Source organism: Fopius arisanus, unplaced genomic scaffold (assembly GCF_000806365.1).
Source record: "Fopius arisanus strain USDA-PBARC FA_bdor unplaced genomic scaffold, ASM80636v1 scaffold00027, whole genome shotgun sequence".
NCBI lineage: Eukaryota > Metazoa > Arthropoda > Insecta > Hymenoptera > Braconidae > Fopius > Fopius arisanus.
The window spans coordinates 1065498-1080616 of NW_011887766.1; the positions used below are offsets into that span (position 1 = coordinate 1065498).

The following is a 15119-nucleotide window of genomic DNA, read 5'->3' on the forward strand; positions in this document are numbered from 1 at the left end:
TGGCAACAACACTGGCGCCAGGTAAACGACCCAGTGGATGCTGCATGACTCAGGCAGCCTGAGTACTGATTTAAAAAATTATAAAATAAGGGCATTACGCCCTTGAAAAATTGATACCGGTGGAGTCCTATCAAACAGTTTAACAACTGAACAAATCCATTTTCTATTCTAGGATGTATAGAAATTTCTAGGTGATCTACAAAAATTTTAATTCATTCAAAACCGTCAACTCCTTAATGCGGAAACAATTGACGAAAAAAAAATGACTCGCTCTACTATTTCCATTCCATCCCCCTCGACATTTTGCCATAAAAATCCTGGTATTATCCGGATAATTGCTATTCCCTCTCCCTTAAAATCTCAAAAACGAATAATCGATAGCCGAAAATCGGCAATGCTCTGATGAAACATTCTGGCAGGTTCTAGAGGCGTCGGAAGTGACGTCGCATTGCCATAAATACCTGCGCAATTGATCGGGTCCCTACAGTCGAAAATCAGAAAGCGTCGAGAATACACCTCTCCAGCTATACATCTAACGCGTAAACACAACGCAACTTTTCACACCAAGTGAATATTAAGCGTGAATAAAGTGATTAATTGAAAAGTGAATAGTGAAAAAAAATGTCACTTCTACCAATGTTGTTTTCAAACTGGTGGGAAAACCTGGATCATCCTCATCACCTGCGCAACCAGCATTTTGGTCGAGTATTGAACGCCAATGAATTCCTGCACGATTCAATCTCACCTCTGGACTCTAGTCTCATGGTTCTTCGTGCACCACGGACACGTTTCCATCATTTCCATCCCTACGAGAAGGCAATTGCACGGAAATCAGAAGGATTGTCAGTTGTCCACGCTGACAAGGACAAGTTTCAGGTGAATCTTGACGTGCAGCAATTCACTCCAGAGGAGATCAACGTTAAGGTCGTCGGACGCAACGTCGTCATCGATGGTAAACATGAGGAGAAGCAGGATGAGCATGGCTTCGTCTCTCGACAGTTCACTCGCAAGTATCTGGTGCCAGAGCAGTGCGAGATCGATGAACTTAAATCGCATCTTTCGTCCGATGGTGTCCTGACCATCACAGCACCCAGGAAGAAGGCCCTCGAGAACGCAAACGAGAGGGCCATCCCCATCATCCACACTGGACAGCCAGCCCTCAAGGATGCTGAAGCTTCATCATCGCAGACCAAGGATTCCAATACACCCAAGACACCGGTCACCAGGAGCCAGGAGAAGTCATCCAAGACTGTTAAAGCTGCCTAAATTCTCTTGACTATTTCCAGTCATCATTCTGTACTTTTATTTTGTTCATATATTGCTCACTTTTCACTCATGTTTGTTCAAATATTTTTTTAATTTTTGTCATTAATCTTTGAAAGGTTGTAACATTCGACTTATCATATATCATATCTCGAGTTATCGAGTATATCATAAGTTCCAGGGGCAAAGAACGAACCAGTTGTCGTACTTCAGTAAGAAATGAGATTCTGTAATAAATTCATGTGTTTTACTGGATTTTTATTTTAATCGATGACGAAATGTAAAGTCAAAACTTTTGTACAAGCTCAAGCGCTTTCGTAATAAAATTCAATGCTATAAAATTGAGATTTTTATTTAAATTTTGATATCCTCTACCTCTAATTTCGCTTTTCGTTGAATAGTTTATTTGACACTTGAAGATAAAGAAATATGAGAGTTCAGATAGAGTTGTTGGAATGGCAAATTTATAAGTTGGTTGATATCCTGGGATGGTACGATTTATTAATCTCCTGCTGCAAAAACAAATGAATCACATGACGTTAACGATGAGATATGATGGAATCGCCAACTTGCGGACGTGAAGCACCGATGACATGGATTTGAAAGCAGTGCATCACGAGTTCATAGCAGAAGTAGACGCAGTGGGAGACGGTTATAGAGTCAGCAAGAAAAAAGGTATATGTACATAACACAATCAAAGGAATAACCCGTCATAGAGACGCACGACTTCGTCACTAACAGTTACAAGTGTCAGACATGCGGTAAAAACAAAATAGGGCATATATTGTTATCCTTAGTTTTATTTTTTTTCCAGGCATTGTTGATGATTTTAAAGCAGAACATCTGTGTAAAGCAAGTTCACTAGTGTACAAGCATGGAATGAGGAAAATAATTGCGTATTTGGTTATTGGGAGCTATTATTGTCAACGAAACGTCATGACAATCGTCTGAGAGGTTAAGAATAACTTGAAGATTGCTGCGATAAATTACTTAAGAGGCAGAACGAAGTGGATACAATGGATACCAGGGTGAATTCCGTAGAAAATGATTATACGGAAATTATCCAACGTCTCCCGAGAACACAGAAATTGGCATATGGAGTCGGTCATATACTCAATGACATTTGTGCTTCTATGTGGTTTACGTATTTAATTGTTTTCTTCCATTATGTACTTGGATTTGATCCTGTGTTCTCCGGATTAGTTTTGTTCATTGGACAGATTGCTGATGCATTGGCAACCCCTTTCGTTGGACTCCAATCTGACAAGAATGATGATTTCTGGCTGTGCAGGTATGGCCGACGAAAAACGTGGCACTTGTTGGGTACTTATCATCATTTCTTCTATTTTTCTAAAAGTAACTCATCAGTTCAAATGACCAAAGATTGTTTTCATTTGCAGGAACTGTATGCGTGCTATTCTCTTTCCCATTCATATTCTCAAAGTGCATTAACTGTGAATATGCAGAACATTGGGCTCAGCTGATCTATTACTCTGCCTTCATTATTATTTTTCAATTCGGCTGGGCCTCCGTGCAAATATCACATCTATCATTGATTCCAGATTTGACACCTACTGAACACGAGAGGACAGAGCTCACAGCTATCAGGTATGCGCATCTATACTGTTTTATGATTTCTTAAATCAACCAGAAATGAAATAATTGAAAGAAAAATTAAACAACTCGTCCCATTTTTGGGAATAAATGTGATTGTAATGATGTTTCTACTGTTTACTTCTAGGTACATGTTTTCAGTATTTGCGAATATTTTCGTCTACGTTGTATTTTGGGCTGTACTAAACATCACTAGTGAAGATCCAGCCACTCAACAAATTGGTCCAAATGATGCCTCAAAGTTTCAGCATATCGTTTTAATCGGGATATTCATTGGGTCAATAACTTCTATTATATTTCATACGTTTGTTAGAGAAATTCAACGTTCACCAACAGGTAAGTAACAGTGGAATCTGTCTTTCTCTTCAATGTTGAATTGAATATTGAAATAATTAATTGAATTGTTATGGAAGGTCCACTGAGGAGAGACTTGAGGCCAGCCTCATCTTTTCTGAAGGATTACAAATTTTACCAGGTGGCCTCTGTTTACATGTCATGCAGACTGTTCGTCAATATAGCTCAGATTTACGTGCCTCTATATCTTCATGAGAGCTTGTCGATGCCAGCAACTTCCCTGGCTGTAATACCATTCATCATGTTCATGAGCAGTCTCAAGTGGTCTTTGATCATTGAAAAAATTAATACGAAATTGGGGCGAAAGTGGGCGTATCTGATTGGCGCTATTCAGGGCGTAGCTGCATGTATCTGGATATATTTTGGACATGGGGACTTTTATAGTCATTATGCTATTTATCCAGTGGCACTATTATTGGGTAATTATTAATTATTTATCATTTAAAAAATTGGTAAGGAAAACAAGGGAGAATCCATACTATTGGTTAATTCCATTGTTAATCAATAATTGTAAGAGTAATATCATTTTTTTTTGTAGGTGGTGGAGGATCTGTGATGTTGGTTACAAGTTTGGGTGTAACAGCTGATCTAATCGGGTCGAATACCGAATCCGGAGCATTCGTATACGGTGCTATGAGTCTCACTGATAAATTGTGTAATGGTATCGCAGTTATGATTATCCAGTATACGTGAGTAACAATTAATAGAAACTGAAAAAGGAAAAGAGTAAAATTATCAAGATATAATATTCATATGTTTGGTTTATCAACTTGTTTCCAATTTCTTATAGGAAACGGTGTGTAAATGGTTGTCCCAGTTATTATCGAGATGTTTTGAGCTTCGTGTGCGGTGCAGCTGCGATTTTTTCAGTATTAATGATATTTACCATTAAACGAAGCAGTGAAAATAGCGAAATCGAGGGTAAATGAATGATGCTTACTTATGATAATATTAAGATATGGATCTGCATTGAATGAAGACGAAATTCACGAAGAAATTTTATTATAGTGACTCCAGGGTACACCACGCTGATAGCCGATCCCACATTCGAAGCAGCTGTCGAGACAGTTCCGTATCATGTTACTTCTCCAAATCCGGGCGTCAATGATACCTCTAGACAATAACTAAATCAAATGGCAATCTGAGTCTTGCGTCAATATCCACGTTAATGCCATCATCTGTTTCTGCCAGCTTCTTCATATTTTCAAATATATTTTTCAAAATATTAATTTGTGCATATCAACAGTGTTTAAGATTTGAGTAGCAACACGAAATGGGTCGAATACACTGATGAAACTAGTGTAGAAAAATTAATTTTTTAATTGGTAAAAACTCATGTCATAACTGGGACATTGACGGTTGATTGATATTGACTACAGATACTAAGAATTCTGTTGAAAAGAACATTTAAGAGTAATGTAATTTTGTAGAAAAAATCAATAAAATTTCAAGAATGCGGCTTGAGAATCAATTTACGATGTCTTCATCTCTACGGATAAAACTGAAAAATTTAGCCGAGGAAAAATGGAATTTAAGCAAAATTTTCTAATAGTATCCTTTATTGGTTCTATCAAGAAATTTAAAGCCCCCGTATAATCCCATCAGTTCACGCAACGCCTGTAAACATTCTCCCAAGTTAGAGTGCGAACTCCTACGAAACTCTTGAATTAAAACAGAGAAGTTCTTCTAAATTAACAAGGGAACTATTAAAGTTATGATAATTTCTTCAACAGACAAGTTGTAACAATTAATCAGATCAATGACTTTGAGTAAAATGTGAAAAAAAAATCAGCGAGGATGTGGAAATTGCGTGTGGCTGATGGTACGGTGCCTGTCCCTCCTCAGCACGGATGACCCCGCCACACGCGATTCACGTACCAGTCTCTGGTTACGGCTTTTCTCCACCCAGAGTTCAGTTTACCCGGTTGACTTGGAGAAGCCCTCCCACCGAGTCAAAGAACCCCACTACCCTCAAAGATTCCCCAGGACGCCCTGTGCGTTCCGCCTTACATTCACATCCCTCGTTCCTCATTCCTCTTCCCCTCAGCCCCATTCAATCGATTCAGATAAGCAGCCGAGCTTATATGTAAGGGCGCCGATAGCTCTTCCATTGGCATAATGCTAACGGAATGCTAACGACGAGCAACTATCCACGACGATGCCGCACAAGTGGTACATCTGTTATCGGTGTTTCCCCGTCTTCAGGTACTCTCCTAACGCGACCAAAATTATCACTTAGGTCTTACACCAAACCGAGAGCTGCTTACAATTTCTCACACATCGAAAATGCACCCTTTGGCAGACCCAAGCGATTTAGAGCCCGGTGAGTAATCCATTCTATTGATTTTTTTAACTCTCCAAATGAGGGAAATTTCTAGTGCCTGTAGTTCATTTGAGGAGTTTTTGTGGTCAGGAAAATGAGCTCACTGCAGAAGATGGATGTTGGAAAGAAGAAAATACCAGATTACACAGAAACCGCTTACAGGGAAGCGGTATCGAAACTCAAATATCTCTTGGCCGAGTCTTACACACCAAGATCAACCGGGTGAGTATTGAGTATTATTATTTTACCAGCTAGACGACAATGTCGACACTTAAATATACTAAATTAAAAAATAATGCCAAATCATTAATTAAACTAATGACCGTCAGTTCATCCCTTCTCAAGAAGTCATTATTGTGTAAATATTTTGCCAGTGTAATACTCCGGTGCAGTAAACAATTTATATCATAATCCTTTCATTTGTAATATTTAAAAAAATAACATATGATAATATGATGTCCTTCATTATTAGAATTAATATAAAAAAACTTCAGGAAAATTCATCGCGAAAGAAATATCTACCGCCGCAGTAATCTCCGTCTTCATGAGTCCGCTGAAGACACGGACGATCGAAGTGCAGTGAGCGAGTGTATTTCATCCCCCGAAAAAGTTCGTCTGCAACCATCGATCCTAACAGCTGAAGACTCACAACTTACACCACGAGAGCTAACATCCTTTATAATGCGCCAGGAGCAGTACATCGAACAGTTAGAGCAGGAGTCACGCTACTGCAAAGATGAGTTGAAGAACCTCCTCGGCAAAATTCGTCAAGTCGTCGCTGAGAATGAAGCTCTTCACCATAAAAATAAAACGGGACTACTAAAAGCCTTTCTGACTGAGTATGAGAGTTGCGACGAGGTGAAGAAAGTCGATAGTAAATCCCTGCCATCGACAGATCTCGACGTTCAGTCCAGTCCTGGGAAGAAGATAAAATTACAGCGGATGGATGGGCCCGCGATAATGTACGAGTCCAGGATCAGCGAGCTCGAAGCCCAACTGACGCAGGCAAGAATTGAATTGAAAAAAGCTCTGGACGAAAAAACAACGAATCTAAAAAAAATGGATACTGTCACCGCTAGTCCAGAGAGTGTCATTCAGCTGGAGCAAGTGATGCGGGAGAAACGAGAGACAAATACGAAATTGGAGGAAACCCTGAAGAATTTGCAGGCTGCACGGGAGAGGGAGACGGATGCCAGTCAGAAAGCAAAACGTGCCATGGATTCTGCGCAGCAGGCGGAATTCGAGAAGAGTCAGGCAGAGGCGGAGATCAGGAGGCTGAAGGATGAGTTGGAGAGACAACGGGAGAAGATCAGAGAAGCCACCCAGGATGCCTGCAGAAGATTGGCTGAGGAGAGACACCAGGTGGAGAGGAGGTATGGACATCAAATGGAACAGCTCTCCGCTGATGTTGCAACGCACTGGGATGCTGCCTCCAAATCACAATTGGAGATCGAGAAACAACGGAGAGAGATCCTCGATCTCAAGAGGGAATTGAATCAGAAGCAGGCGTTTATTGAGGATCTCAAGAAGGAAATGCTGTCTAAAACTTGTGAGCGAACGCTTTAGGAACCCTATATCATTCATTTTTTCATTATCTTTGCTGTACACCGAGAATTAGCAAAATAAATTAAATGAAAATAAATAAAACTATTGGTTTTAATTTAGCGAGCCTTCAGAGTGACTTGACACAACTCTCAGCCGAGAAAGATGCTGTCGAGCAAGAACTAGCTACTGCCAAACTTGGTGCTGAGAGGGGCGAACGTCATGCACGTCAGGAGCAAAGTCGTTGGCAAGCCGAAATCAACTCTTATAAACAGAGAATCGAGAGAGCAGACGCTGATATAGTGCATTGTCGACGGGAAAATCTCAGATTGACTGAACAAATTGCCTCGTTGGAAAAAGAAGTATATAAATAATACTTTCGAAAATTCATTTGTTTATTTCGCATTCAAATTTCTGCGTTGGTATTGGAAAACTGTTTCTAAAGCAATATTTCATGGATAAATATTGAATAATTTTTTTCTCAGCTAAATATGACTCGAATAATCCACGTGGAAACAACAGCAACTCCCAGGAAGGATAAAGACAAGGATGTTACCTCAATGATAACGGATATGGAGGGAAAACACGGTGAGAAATTGTTAATTGTGGCCTGTGTTGGGTATATTGTCTTTGAAATACACAAAATTATTCACTATAAAACCACTAGCTAAAAGTAAAATAATGCATTAGAGAATTACAGTTGAAATTGTGTGGGATATCGGCATGATGACACTATTCCTAGCATGGGCAGTAAATTCAATTAAAGATCTGTAAAGAAAGAGGGGGAAAAATGGCTAACGGAATTGAATGGTCCTTAGCTGCTCAAGTGGGTGGTCTTGAAGATGCTATCAGCAATCAGGCAAAGCTCATTTCTCAACTGACTGCCGAATGCCAATCTCTCACACAACGTTTGGAAGCTAGCAACCACACGCACAAGTAATTATTATTTTCGCTGAATGAAATGGAAATAAATGGCGAGTCTACGCTAACAACAATTAACAATTTGCTTTCTGTCTGTTGCACTTGAAAATGTAGAAGAGGTGTTTTACTCCGTAGAAATTGAGAAAAATAAATAGTCAAAATCTGTGTTGGCAGAGGATGCTGTTGAGACGACTGACGGAATCGTTGACTTGAAGACTTCACCCTTGAAAAAGAAGCGCACCGTCAAGGTCGATCTTAAGCTCAAAATAAATCCGAAAAAAAAGTCGGTGGTCGTTAAATCTGCGGAAGCGCCTCTATCAGCACAGTAGTAGTTTTCCCAATTTTAGAGAGAATTATGTTTTATGTACGTCATCAATACTCGTAGATGGTAATAAATTCTATTGTTAATCTCATCTGCATTAATTTTCCTCAGGGAAGAGATGGCCCGCTTACAAAGCAACATAGAGCATTTGACGAATAAATTTTGTGATACTCTAGAAAATCCAAAAGGTTTGAATAAACTTCAATTGAATATTCGAATTCTACAAGTTTACCAATAGCGAACATTTTTTAAGCCATTAAAAATCAATTACGTACATCTTTCATCAAAAACTGAACAGTTGATAAATTTTTCAAAATAATTAATTTGTAGGGAAATTATCAACTCCCGAATCAGGGGGAGATTACATTAAACAATCTCATAAATCTACAATTGAAGAAAGTCACCCTGAAGAGTCGCAGGCCTACTCAGGACCCTCTGATGATACTTATGCGCATCCCTATACTAATCCCCAAGAAAAACCGGAGGAAATGGATCAGACACAGTACCAGGATCCTCAAAACTACGAAAACTACCCCGCGGACTATTTGACTCAGGATTATAATCAGTACGAGCAGTACGAGCCAACTTTGTATCAGCCATCGGGCGAAGAAGCACAAGGGCAGACTGGAGCCGGACATTATGGTGACAATCAACAATATGAGCATTATGGAAACAATGATTACCTCGAAAATCAACAAACTTCGCATAGTCAGCAGTATATTGAGTCTACTCCAGGCGATAATCCATCGTAATCCCTGGATAACGCCCGATATTCGATAGATTATTTTCTTTTCAAGCACATGAAGAAAAGGTGTATCGATCACTCACTGTAGAATAAAGGAATAAAGTTGCGATCACGAAGGCTATGATTTCAATTGTTTATGTTCTTATTTGCATATGGAGGAAAATTTCTATTGGGATTTGCTCAATTCCTTGTAAATGTATACCATCTATCATATGGATACTGTCATGTGGATCAGCTGATCTCGAATGATCGTTTACTCACCGTCCTGTGTGCCTTCAACCCCTTCAACCTCAACATATAATTGAGACGTTCAATATTTCGACATTGCAACATTGCATTTTATATCGACGAAAACCTGGTGAATGTGTGAGTTGAATCGTTGATTTTCACGAAGGTTAGTTTTTCTTCATGAAAATTGCGATTGTCGATTGATAGTTGTGCTAAATGTCTCAGTGACCCAAGGATAAACATCCGAAGAGGATGTAGAATGATCAAGGAGAAAAGTTTTTGAGGTAGCACTCAGAGAATCATAATTTTTAAATTAAGCTATTTAAGGCATTTTGTTGATTTATTTTTAAATATAAGTGATTAGCTATCGTTTTAGGTTATGTTACTGTCAATATTCTCATGACCTTGCAGATGGGTAATCATTATTATTGACAAGTTATATTTTTGTGTTCTTTCAGAGTTATATTTAAAAGTAATAGCCAAAATACAGAAGACGATATTGGCGATTAATGAATCAATCAATTGGTCATGTCATGGCAATATAAATTTCATCCGAATGGAGGTAGTCTGGTCTGCCTGTCAAAACCAGCTCAGACACCCCAGAATCTAGTGATTCAGCAGAGGCAAAGACCCACTTGGCTCAGACTAATCGCTATATTTTTTTCACCAAAAATGCTGTGCGCTGCTGCACAGTATGGTATTGCTGCCGGAATCATGTTTCATTATCACGCACGATTGGGATTTCATTTACTACTCCTTGCAGCGTGTATAAATCACGTCTAGCCAGTAGCTAATGATCTAATGAAAAGATAGCATTGTCTTTATCAAGTTTATTTAAATTCAATTGATTTTATAACGAAACATTTTGAAAATGTTGCTTAGGACTTTGTGTATTTTGAGGGCAAGACAGACAGTACTAAATATTTCCTTTAAAGCCAGTTCTGATCGTGCTATCGGTAGTTACAGGCAATTAGTTCCTCAGGTTAGAGTGTTGATAGGAGGCAATGACAATATCAAAGTGAAAAAATGTCAATTTCATACGACACAACGACTTCATATTCCACCTGGACTTGCATTACTTATTCGTCCTCTTACGAGAGTTGGAGCTTTCTTGTTTGGGAGGTACTTCAAGAGGTGGTGGGCAAAAAAAACTCCAGAGGAGAAGGAGGTCTTTAAAAAATGGTTTAGCGTAAGGAGGCAAAAAATCTACGGTGAGATAATGTTTTTACTGGAACGCGCAATGAACATTTTTATCTATTCGAGAATGTCAATCAAATTTCATTATTTTGTGGGTGATGTCACTCATCATTTTTAAGAATTCTTCATATTTTTTATGAAAAAAGAAAATCTAGTCCTGATGAGAATTTCTATTAATGTTCTTTCTGTTCCATTTTCTCTCATTTAATATAACTGCCTCAAATAATGAAGTAACTAGATTTTGCATTTGCCAGGAGCCTTGGGTGTCGTTCTAGCAGGTCTTTTCTTCTTCTACTTGACCCACATGGAGAAAGATCCCTTGACCGGTAGATATCGTTTTATAATCCTCACCAAAGAGCAGCAAAAAGTCTTAGGAAAACTGACCTTCGACGTTCACCTGGAGATGCACCAGGACTCAATCGTTCCATCTGATAATCCTGCATACGTCAGACTCGTGAGGATCACGGATCGTCTAATTAAAGCCAATCAAGATCTGCCACAAGTGACAGACAGACATTGGACATTATCAGTAGTCGCTTCAGACGCAAAAAATGCATATGTATTACCCGGTGGCAATATTTTTGTATTTCTCGGCGCTCTTAAAATTACCGAGAATGACGATCAATTAGCTATAATATTGGCACATGAAATGGGGCATGTGCTGTTACAGCATCCCATTGAACAAATATCGAGGAACGTTCTATTGGACATTTTGTTGGCAGCACCAATCGCTATTATATGGGCGACATTTCCCGATCTACTTGCACTTCTTATTCAAGCACTGGGCGTCAATCTTGTAGATGTTCTCGTCACGTTACCTCACAGCAGACAGGCGGAGATAGAGGCTGACGATTTGGGAATTAGATTGGCTGCGAGGGCTTGCTTCGATGTCCGCGAGGCTGTTGTCTTCTGGAAAATTATGCAATTGCTGACGGATTTCAAGGTAGAGCCGAAGGATATTCCATGGTTATCCACCCATCCTAATCATGAGGAACGAGAAAAACATTTGAGTGCCAAAATGAAGGAAGCATTGCTAATAAGAACGCAATCCGGGGTAAGTTTATTAAATTAAGAAATAATCGGCAGAAGATTTATTGCTGAGAAAGGGAATTCTTGAAAATTGCCTGGTATTAATTCAAATTGAATTGACTTGTTTTACAGTGTCCAAAGTTGAGTCGATACGATCCTATTGAATCATTCAACTCTCGATCAACGAAGCAACATGCGAGTCATCTGAAGGCCAAGGGGATCTTGTGATAATATTTAGGGAAAGCATTAATCCATTAATTGTTGAACTCCTGTTTGAACTTTCAAGTGCCTTTTATAATTTATTTCATAGCATACTGTCATAAATATTTTGTTTTATCTCCGTTTTATTAAATTCCATGCTCTAAATCAGTCGTAGTGGGGAGTATATTTAATTTACATTATTTTGATTGATATTGTTGAAGAAATAAAATGATTTTTAGATAATCTGCGGTATTTTAACGTCCTCACAGTTTTATTATTTTTTTTAACAAAAAACCTTGTGTTGTTGATTGGCTTATCACTCATTGGTTTCCTGTGCTTGGATCTCTCAGATGAGTCAATTTGATCCCATTTCATTTAACAAAAATCCGTGGTTCATTCATTTTCCTTGTTTTATGTTAATTTAATATTAAATATGATTTTGACAGTGATTTTATTTATTTTACGGGGAACTCCAATTTGGGCTTATAACATCCACGAAAAGCCATCGTTAATGCTGCAGGACTCGACATTCTCTTATTTTGGATATAGTATTCTCCTACACGCTCAACATAATCACGCTAAATCATGGTAAGGAGCGAGCAAAATTAATAAAAATACCATTAGAGTATGAAGGGAAATTAAGGGAATCGTCAATCTCACGACAACTTTATTAACGATTTTCCAAGTGAGAAAGAAAGGTGAATCAATTTCTCCGAGATAAATTGGCCGATTTGATCATCAATTAAATTTTTTTCTGTAATTTTGCAATAGATATTTCATGAATAAGTCACCAGTGGATAAGTAGGATTTAGTGATTATTAATTTATTTCAATAAGAACCAAAACAAAATATACTGAAAAATTTTGAAATTCTTCTTTAAACTAATTTCTGTAAAAAAATGATAATAACTCCCATTATAAATAAAATATTTGTGAAAAATTGTGATATTGATTTTTTTTCTATCCAATAATTAGGTTGATTGTTGGAGCCCCGAAATCGAAATTAGCATCAGTAGCAGAACCAGGTCTAGTATACAAATATAATTTGCAATTGGAAAAATCTCAACCTGTGCGAATTCAACCTAAGGAGCTCACCGAAGAAAAGGATTTCATTAGTTCAGTCAATCATGATTTGCTCATAAGAAAGGATTATGGCTGGTTCGGCGCTTCCATGTCTATAGACCCTGGCGCTAGTATTTTAACAGTAAGTTGTTTAGTAGCAAATTTACTTCCTCATATGGTTTCCTCATTTCCTCCTTTTCCGTTGTTCTCAGAAGTTGAAAAAATAATAATAATAAATTATGTTTAATGCCAATAGGTCTGCGCGCCGCGAACTATGATTACTCTTTACAGTTCCACCACGAAATTCCAAAGCATGCACGGCGTTTGTTACAGCGGGAATATAACAGCGGATAGACTCGAATTGGATGATCAAAATTTTGCAAATCACGGTAAAGATTAATTCATATTGACGTGTGAAAAGTATCTTGACGTCCAGTACGAAAAATTGTACCAATTGTACCAAATTGTGATTCACTACAATTGATCTTTTTATTTTACTTTACTGATTTAGATTTTACATCAGAATTTTGGTACAATCCCATCCATGGATTCTCAGTGCATTATCCAATGGTTTTAGCGGGTACATCCAATGCAATGATAACTGGATCACCGCGGGAGGAATTAGTTGGTAGTGTCTTCATAAAAGGCCAAAGCAGATCAGTTTACATGTCGAAACTTGATGACAATTCAATGTTCGGATACGCTGTTTCCTCAGGATATTTTTTTAACAGACAACAATTGTTGTACGCTGGAAGTGCGCCTGGATTTAATTTAGTTGGATGGGTGGCCATCGTAGATCCAACTACAAATCCAGGAATTGTGCTTGCTGAATTTGACGGGACAATGATCGGAGAATTCTTCGGTGGTAGTTTAGCAGCTTGTGATCTAAATAATGATGGGCTTGATGAAATTATTATTGGAGCCCCACACTGGGGACAAGATCATGGCAGAGTTTATATTTACTTAGGCAATTCAGAATCGACATTCGAAGAGGCAGATGTGATTTTGAATGGGTATAAGGAGGGTAGCTTTTTTGGATATTCCTTGAGTTGTGGAGATCTAGATATGGATGATTTTGATGGTAGTTGATGATAAATTCATACAATCTCGAAATTTTATGTTATAAAGCAATGAATTATTTTGATTTCTACTGCAGATTTAATTGTGGGCGCCCCATGGGAAGACAACGGAGTTGTTTACATCTTCAATGGTGACTCTTCACTCAAATCGAAATTCGAAATTGCCTCCCAGAAAATTACAGTCACATCACCCGCTATGACTTTTGGATTTTCTTTGGCAAAACCTGTGGATATTGATTTTAATGGGTTTGTAATGATAATTAATGAATTTGTTTGAATAATTAATATTATTATGAAATGACTTATGTTGCAGATTTCCAGATTTAGCAATTGGTGCATTTAAATCTAATTACGCTATGGTATTAAACAGTCGTCCTGTAGTGAAGTCTAATGTGCGAGTAACGACGATTCCCTCTTCATTGGACACAAATTCAACGTTTTTCATAGTCCAAATTTGTGTGAATCACACGAGAATGGGTTCATTGAGTCATGAAAGTGAGACACCTTCCATATAGTATTAGAAGTATGATAGCGTTCAAATCAGATAAATTATTGATTACAAATTTGATATGAAGGTTTTGATTTAACTATCAATATCGACGAGAATCTCAATCGTGTCAAGAAATCACAGCTATTTTTGTCATATCCTTCGTGGTCCGGTGACACAGAAACAACTGTGTGTTTCAATCAAACGGCCAATTTAACGGTAATCGAAAAATATTCTCTCAATTGTATTTTTAAGTTTTTTCCTCATCCGTATGACTTTTCTTGCTACAGGAAACAATTCTCAATTATATAGATCCAATTCCAATAACAGTAATTCATACCTACGGAAACTTCAGAGTTATAGATAATGGAAGTGAGTATTATCCATTTATGACTTGATCATTAACGCTCTATCTGACGCTTTAAAATTAACGGTTACTGCTAATTATTTATAGGTAGTTTTATAGGGATACCATTTCAAACGTCAAAACGTAATCTTTCTAATTCTCTTTGAATTTTTTAATTCTATAGATTCGATCAAGAGGTATCGATGATGGTTTTTGTGAAGGGGAATTCTATTTAATTCTACTTAAGGGCCGGGTGGACTATCTATCGAGCGTCATCTTTTATTTAAATTTTATCTTTTTAACCTAAAATACATAAAAATTTGGGATAAGTTTTGAGGTCACGAAAATCACTGGAGTTGGCATAAAAAAATAATGAAAAAAAAGAGGAAAAAATTTTGAAGGGCGCT

At 37.9% G+C, this 15119-nt stretch overlaps 5 protein-coding genes across 8 annotated transcripts in view; all 5 read left to right on the forward strand.

The window, feature by feature from the left end:
* The first annotated feature begins 474 nt into the window (after positions 1–474).
* On the forward strand, positions 475–1604 carry LOC105265117 (protein lethal(2)essential for life-like). The gene has a single exon (XM_011302435.1). It carries the CDS (start codon positions 622–624, stop codon positions 1264–1266), a length of 645 nt encoding a protein of 214 aa, XP_011300737.1. The 5' UTR covers positions 475–621; the 3' UTR covers positions 1267–1604.
* Positions 1605–1676: 72 nt separating this feature from the next.
* LOC105265116 (major facilitator superfamily domain-containing protein 12) lies at positions 1677–4703 on the forward strand. The gene is made up of 8 exons (XM_011302434.1): positions 1677–1938; positions 2078–2586; positions 2664–2871; positions 3005–3213; positions 3291–3650; positions 3770–3920; positions 4022–4152; positions 4240–4703. Exons 2-8 carry the CDS (start codon positions 2280–2282, stop codon positions 4353–4355), a joined length of 1482 nt encoding a protein of 493 aa, XP_011300736.1. The 5' UTR covers positions 1677–1938; positions 2078–2279; the 3' UTR covers positions 4356–4703.
* Positions 4704–5360: 657 nt separating this feature from the next.
* Positions 5361–9352, forward strand: LOC105265119 (serologically defined colon cancer antigen 8 homolog). 3 transcript variants are annotated; one of them, XM_011302437.1, is made up of 8 exons: positions 5361–5554; positions 5645–5776; positions 6049–7103; positions 7220–7458; positions 7582–7684; positions 7915–8032; positions 8451–8527; positions 8670–9352. In XM_011302437.1, the coding sequence occupies exons 1-8, from the start codon at positions 5361–5363 to the stop codon at positions 9089–9091; spliced, it is 2340 nt and encodes a 779-aa protein (XP_011300739.1). In that variant the 3' UTR covers positions 9092–9352. The 3 variants fall into 3 exon arrangements, with proteins under 3 accessions (XP_011300739.1, XP_011300740.1, XP_011300741.1); XM_011302438.1 differs by lacking the exons at positions 8451–8527; positions 8670–9352 and adding an exon at positions 8192–8295; XM_011302439.1 differs by lacking the exons at positions 7915–8032; positions 8670–9352 and adding an exon at positions 8192–8381 and having other exon boundaries at positions 5470–5554; positions 8451–8528.
* A 732-nt stretch (positions 9353–10084) lies between these two features.
* Positions 10085–11982, forward strand: LOC105265118 (metalloendopeptidase OMA1, mitochondrial-like). The gene is made up of 3 exons (XM_011302436.1): positions 10085–10523; positions 10764–11563; positions 11671–11982. Exons 1-3 carry the CDS (start codon positions 10184–10186, stop codon positions 11764–11766), a joined length of 1236 nt encoding a protein of 411 aa, XP_011300738.1. The 5' UTR covers positions 10085–10183; the 3' UTR covers positions 11767–11982.
* Positions 11983–12063: 81 nt separating this feature from the next.
* Positions 12064–15119, forward strand: part of LOC105265121 (integrin alpha-4-like) — a 5976-nt gene continuing 2920 nt past the window's right edge. The window contains exons 1-8 of one of the 2 annotated variants that reach the window (XM_011302442.1): positions 12064–12327; positions 12714–12942; positions 13057–13189; positions 13312–13881; positions 13957–14125; positions 14193–14374; positions 14455–14585; positions 14657–14738. In XM_011302442.1, the coding sequence (XP_011300744.1) occupies positions 12173–12327; positions 12714–12942; positions 13057–13189; positions 13312–13881; positions 13957–14125; positions 14193–14374; positions 14455–14585; positions 14657–14738 (1651 nt within the window). In that variant the 5' untranslated portion in view covers positions 12064–12172. The remainder of the gene's footprint in view (positions 12328–12713; positions 12943–13056; positions 13190–13311; positions 13882–13956; positions 14126–14192; positions 14375–14454; positions 14586–14656; positions 14739–15119) is intronic. The other variant, XM_011302443.1, reaches the window with a different exon arrangement.

What these genes read in the sequence shown, in the direction of transcription:
- LOC105265117 (XM_011302435.1), top strand. Translation starts at nt 622, where the DNA reads ATGTCACTTCTACCAATGTTGTTTTCAAACTGGTGGGAAAACCTGGAT.
- LOC105265116 (XM_011302434.1), top strand. Translation starts at nt 2,280, where the DNA reads ATGGATACCAGGGTGAATTCCGTAGAAAATGATTATACGGAAATTATC. An exon ending in AATTCAACGTTCACCAACAG is followed by an intron (nt 3,214 to 3,290) that starts GTAAGTAACAGT and finishes TTGTTATGGAAG; the next exon opens with GTCCACTGAGGAGAGACTTG. An exon ending in TCCAGTGGCACTATTATTGG is followed by an intron (nt 3,651 to 3,769) that starts GTAATTATTAAT and finishes TTTTTTTTGTAG; the next exon opens with GTGGTGGAGGATCTGTGATG.
- LOC105265119 (XM_011302437.1), top strand. Translation starts at nt 5,361, where the DNA reads ATGCTAACGACGAGCAACTATCCACGACGATGCCGCACAAGTGGTACA. An exon ending in GGAAATGCTGTCTAAAACTT is followed by an intron (nt 7,104 to 7,219) that starts GTGAGCGAACGC and finishes GTTTTAATTTAG; the next exon opens with CGAGCCTTCAGAGTGACTTG. An exon ending in GGATATGGAGGGAAAACACG is followed by an intron (nt 7,685 to 7,914) that starts GTGAGAAATTGT and finishes AATGGTCCTTAG; the next exon opens with CTGCTCAAGTGGGTGGTCTT.
- LOC105265118 (XM_011302436.1), top strand. Translation starts at nt 10,184, where the DNA reads ATGTTGCTTAGGACTTTGTGTATTTTGAGGGCAAGACAGACAGTACTA. An exon ending in AAGGAGGCAAAAAATCTACG is followed by an intron (nt 10,524 to 10,763) that starts GTGAGATAATGT and finishes TGCATTTGCCAG; the next exon opens with GAGCCTTGGGTGTCGTTCTA. An exon ending in TAATAAGAACGCAATCCGGG is followed by an intron (nt 11,564 to 11,670) that starts GTAAGTTTATTA and finishes CTTGTTTTACAG; the next exon opens with TGTCCAAAGTTGAGTCGATA.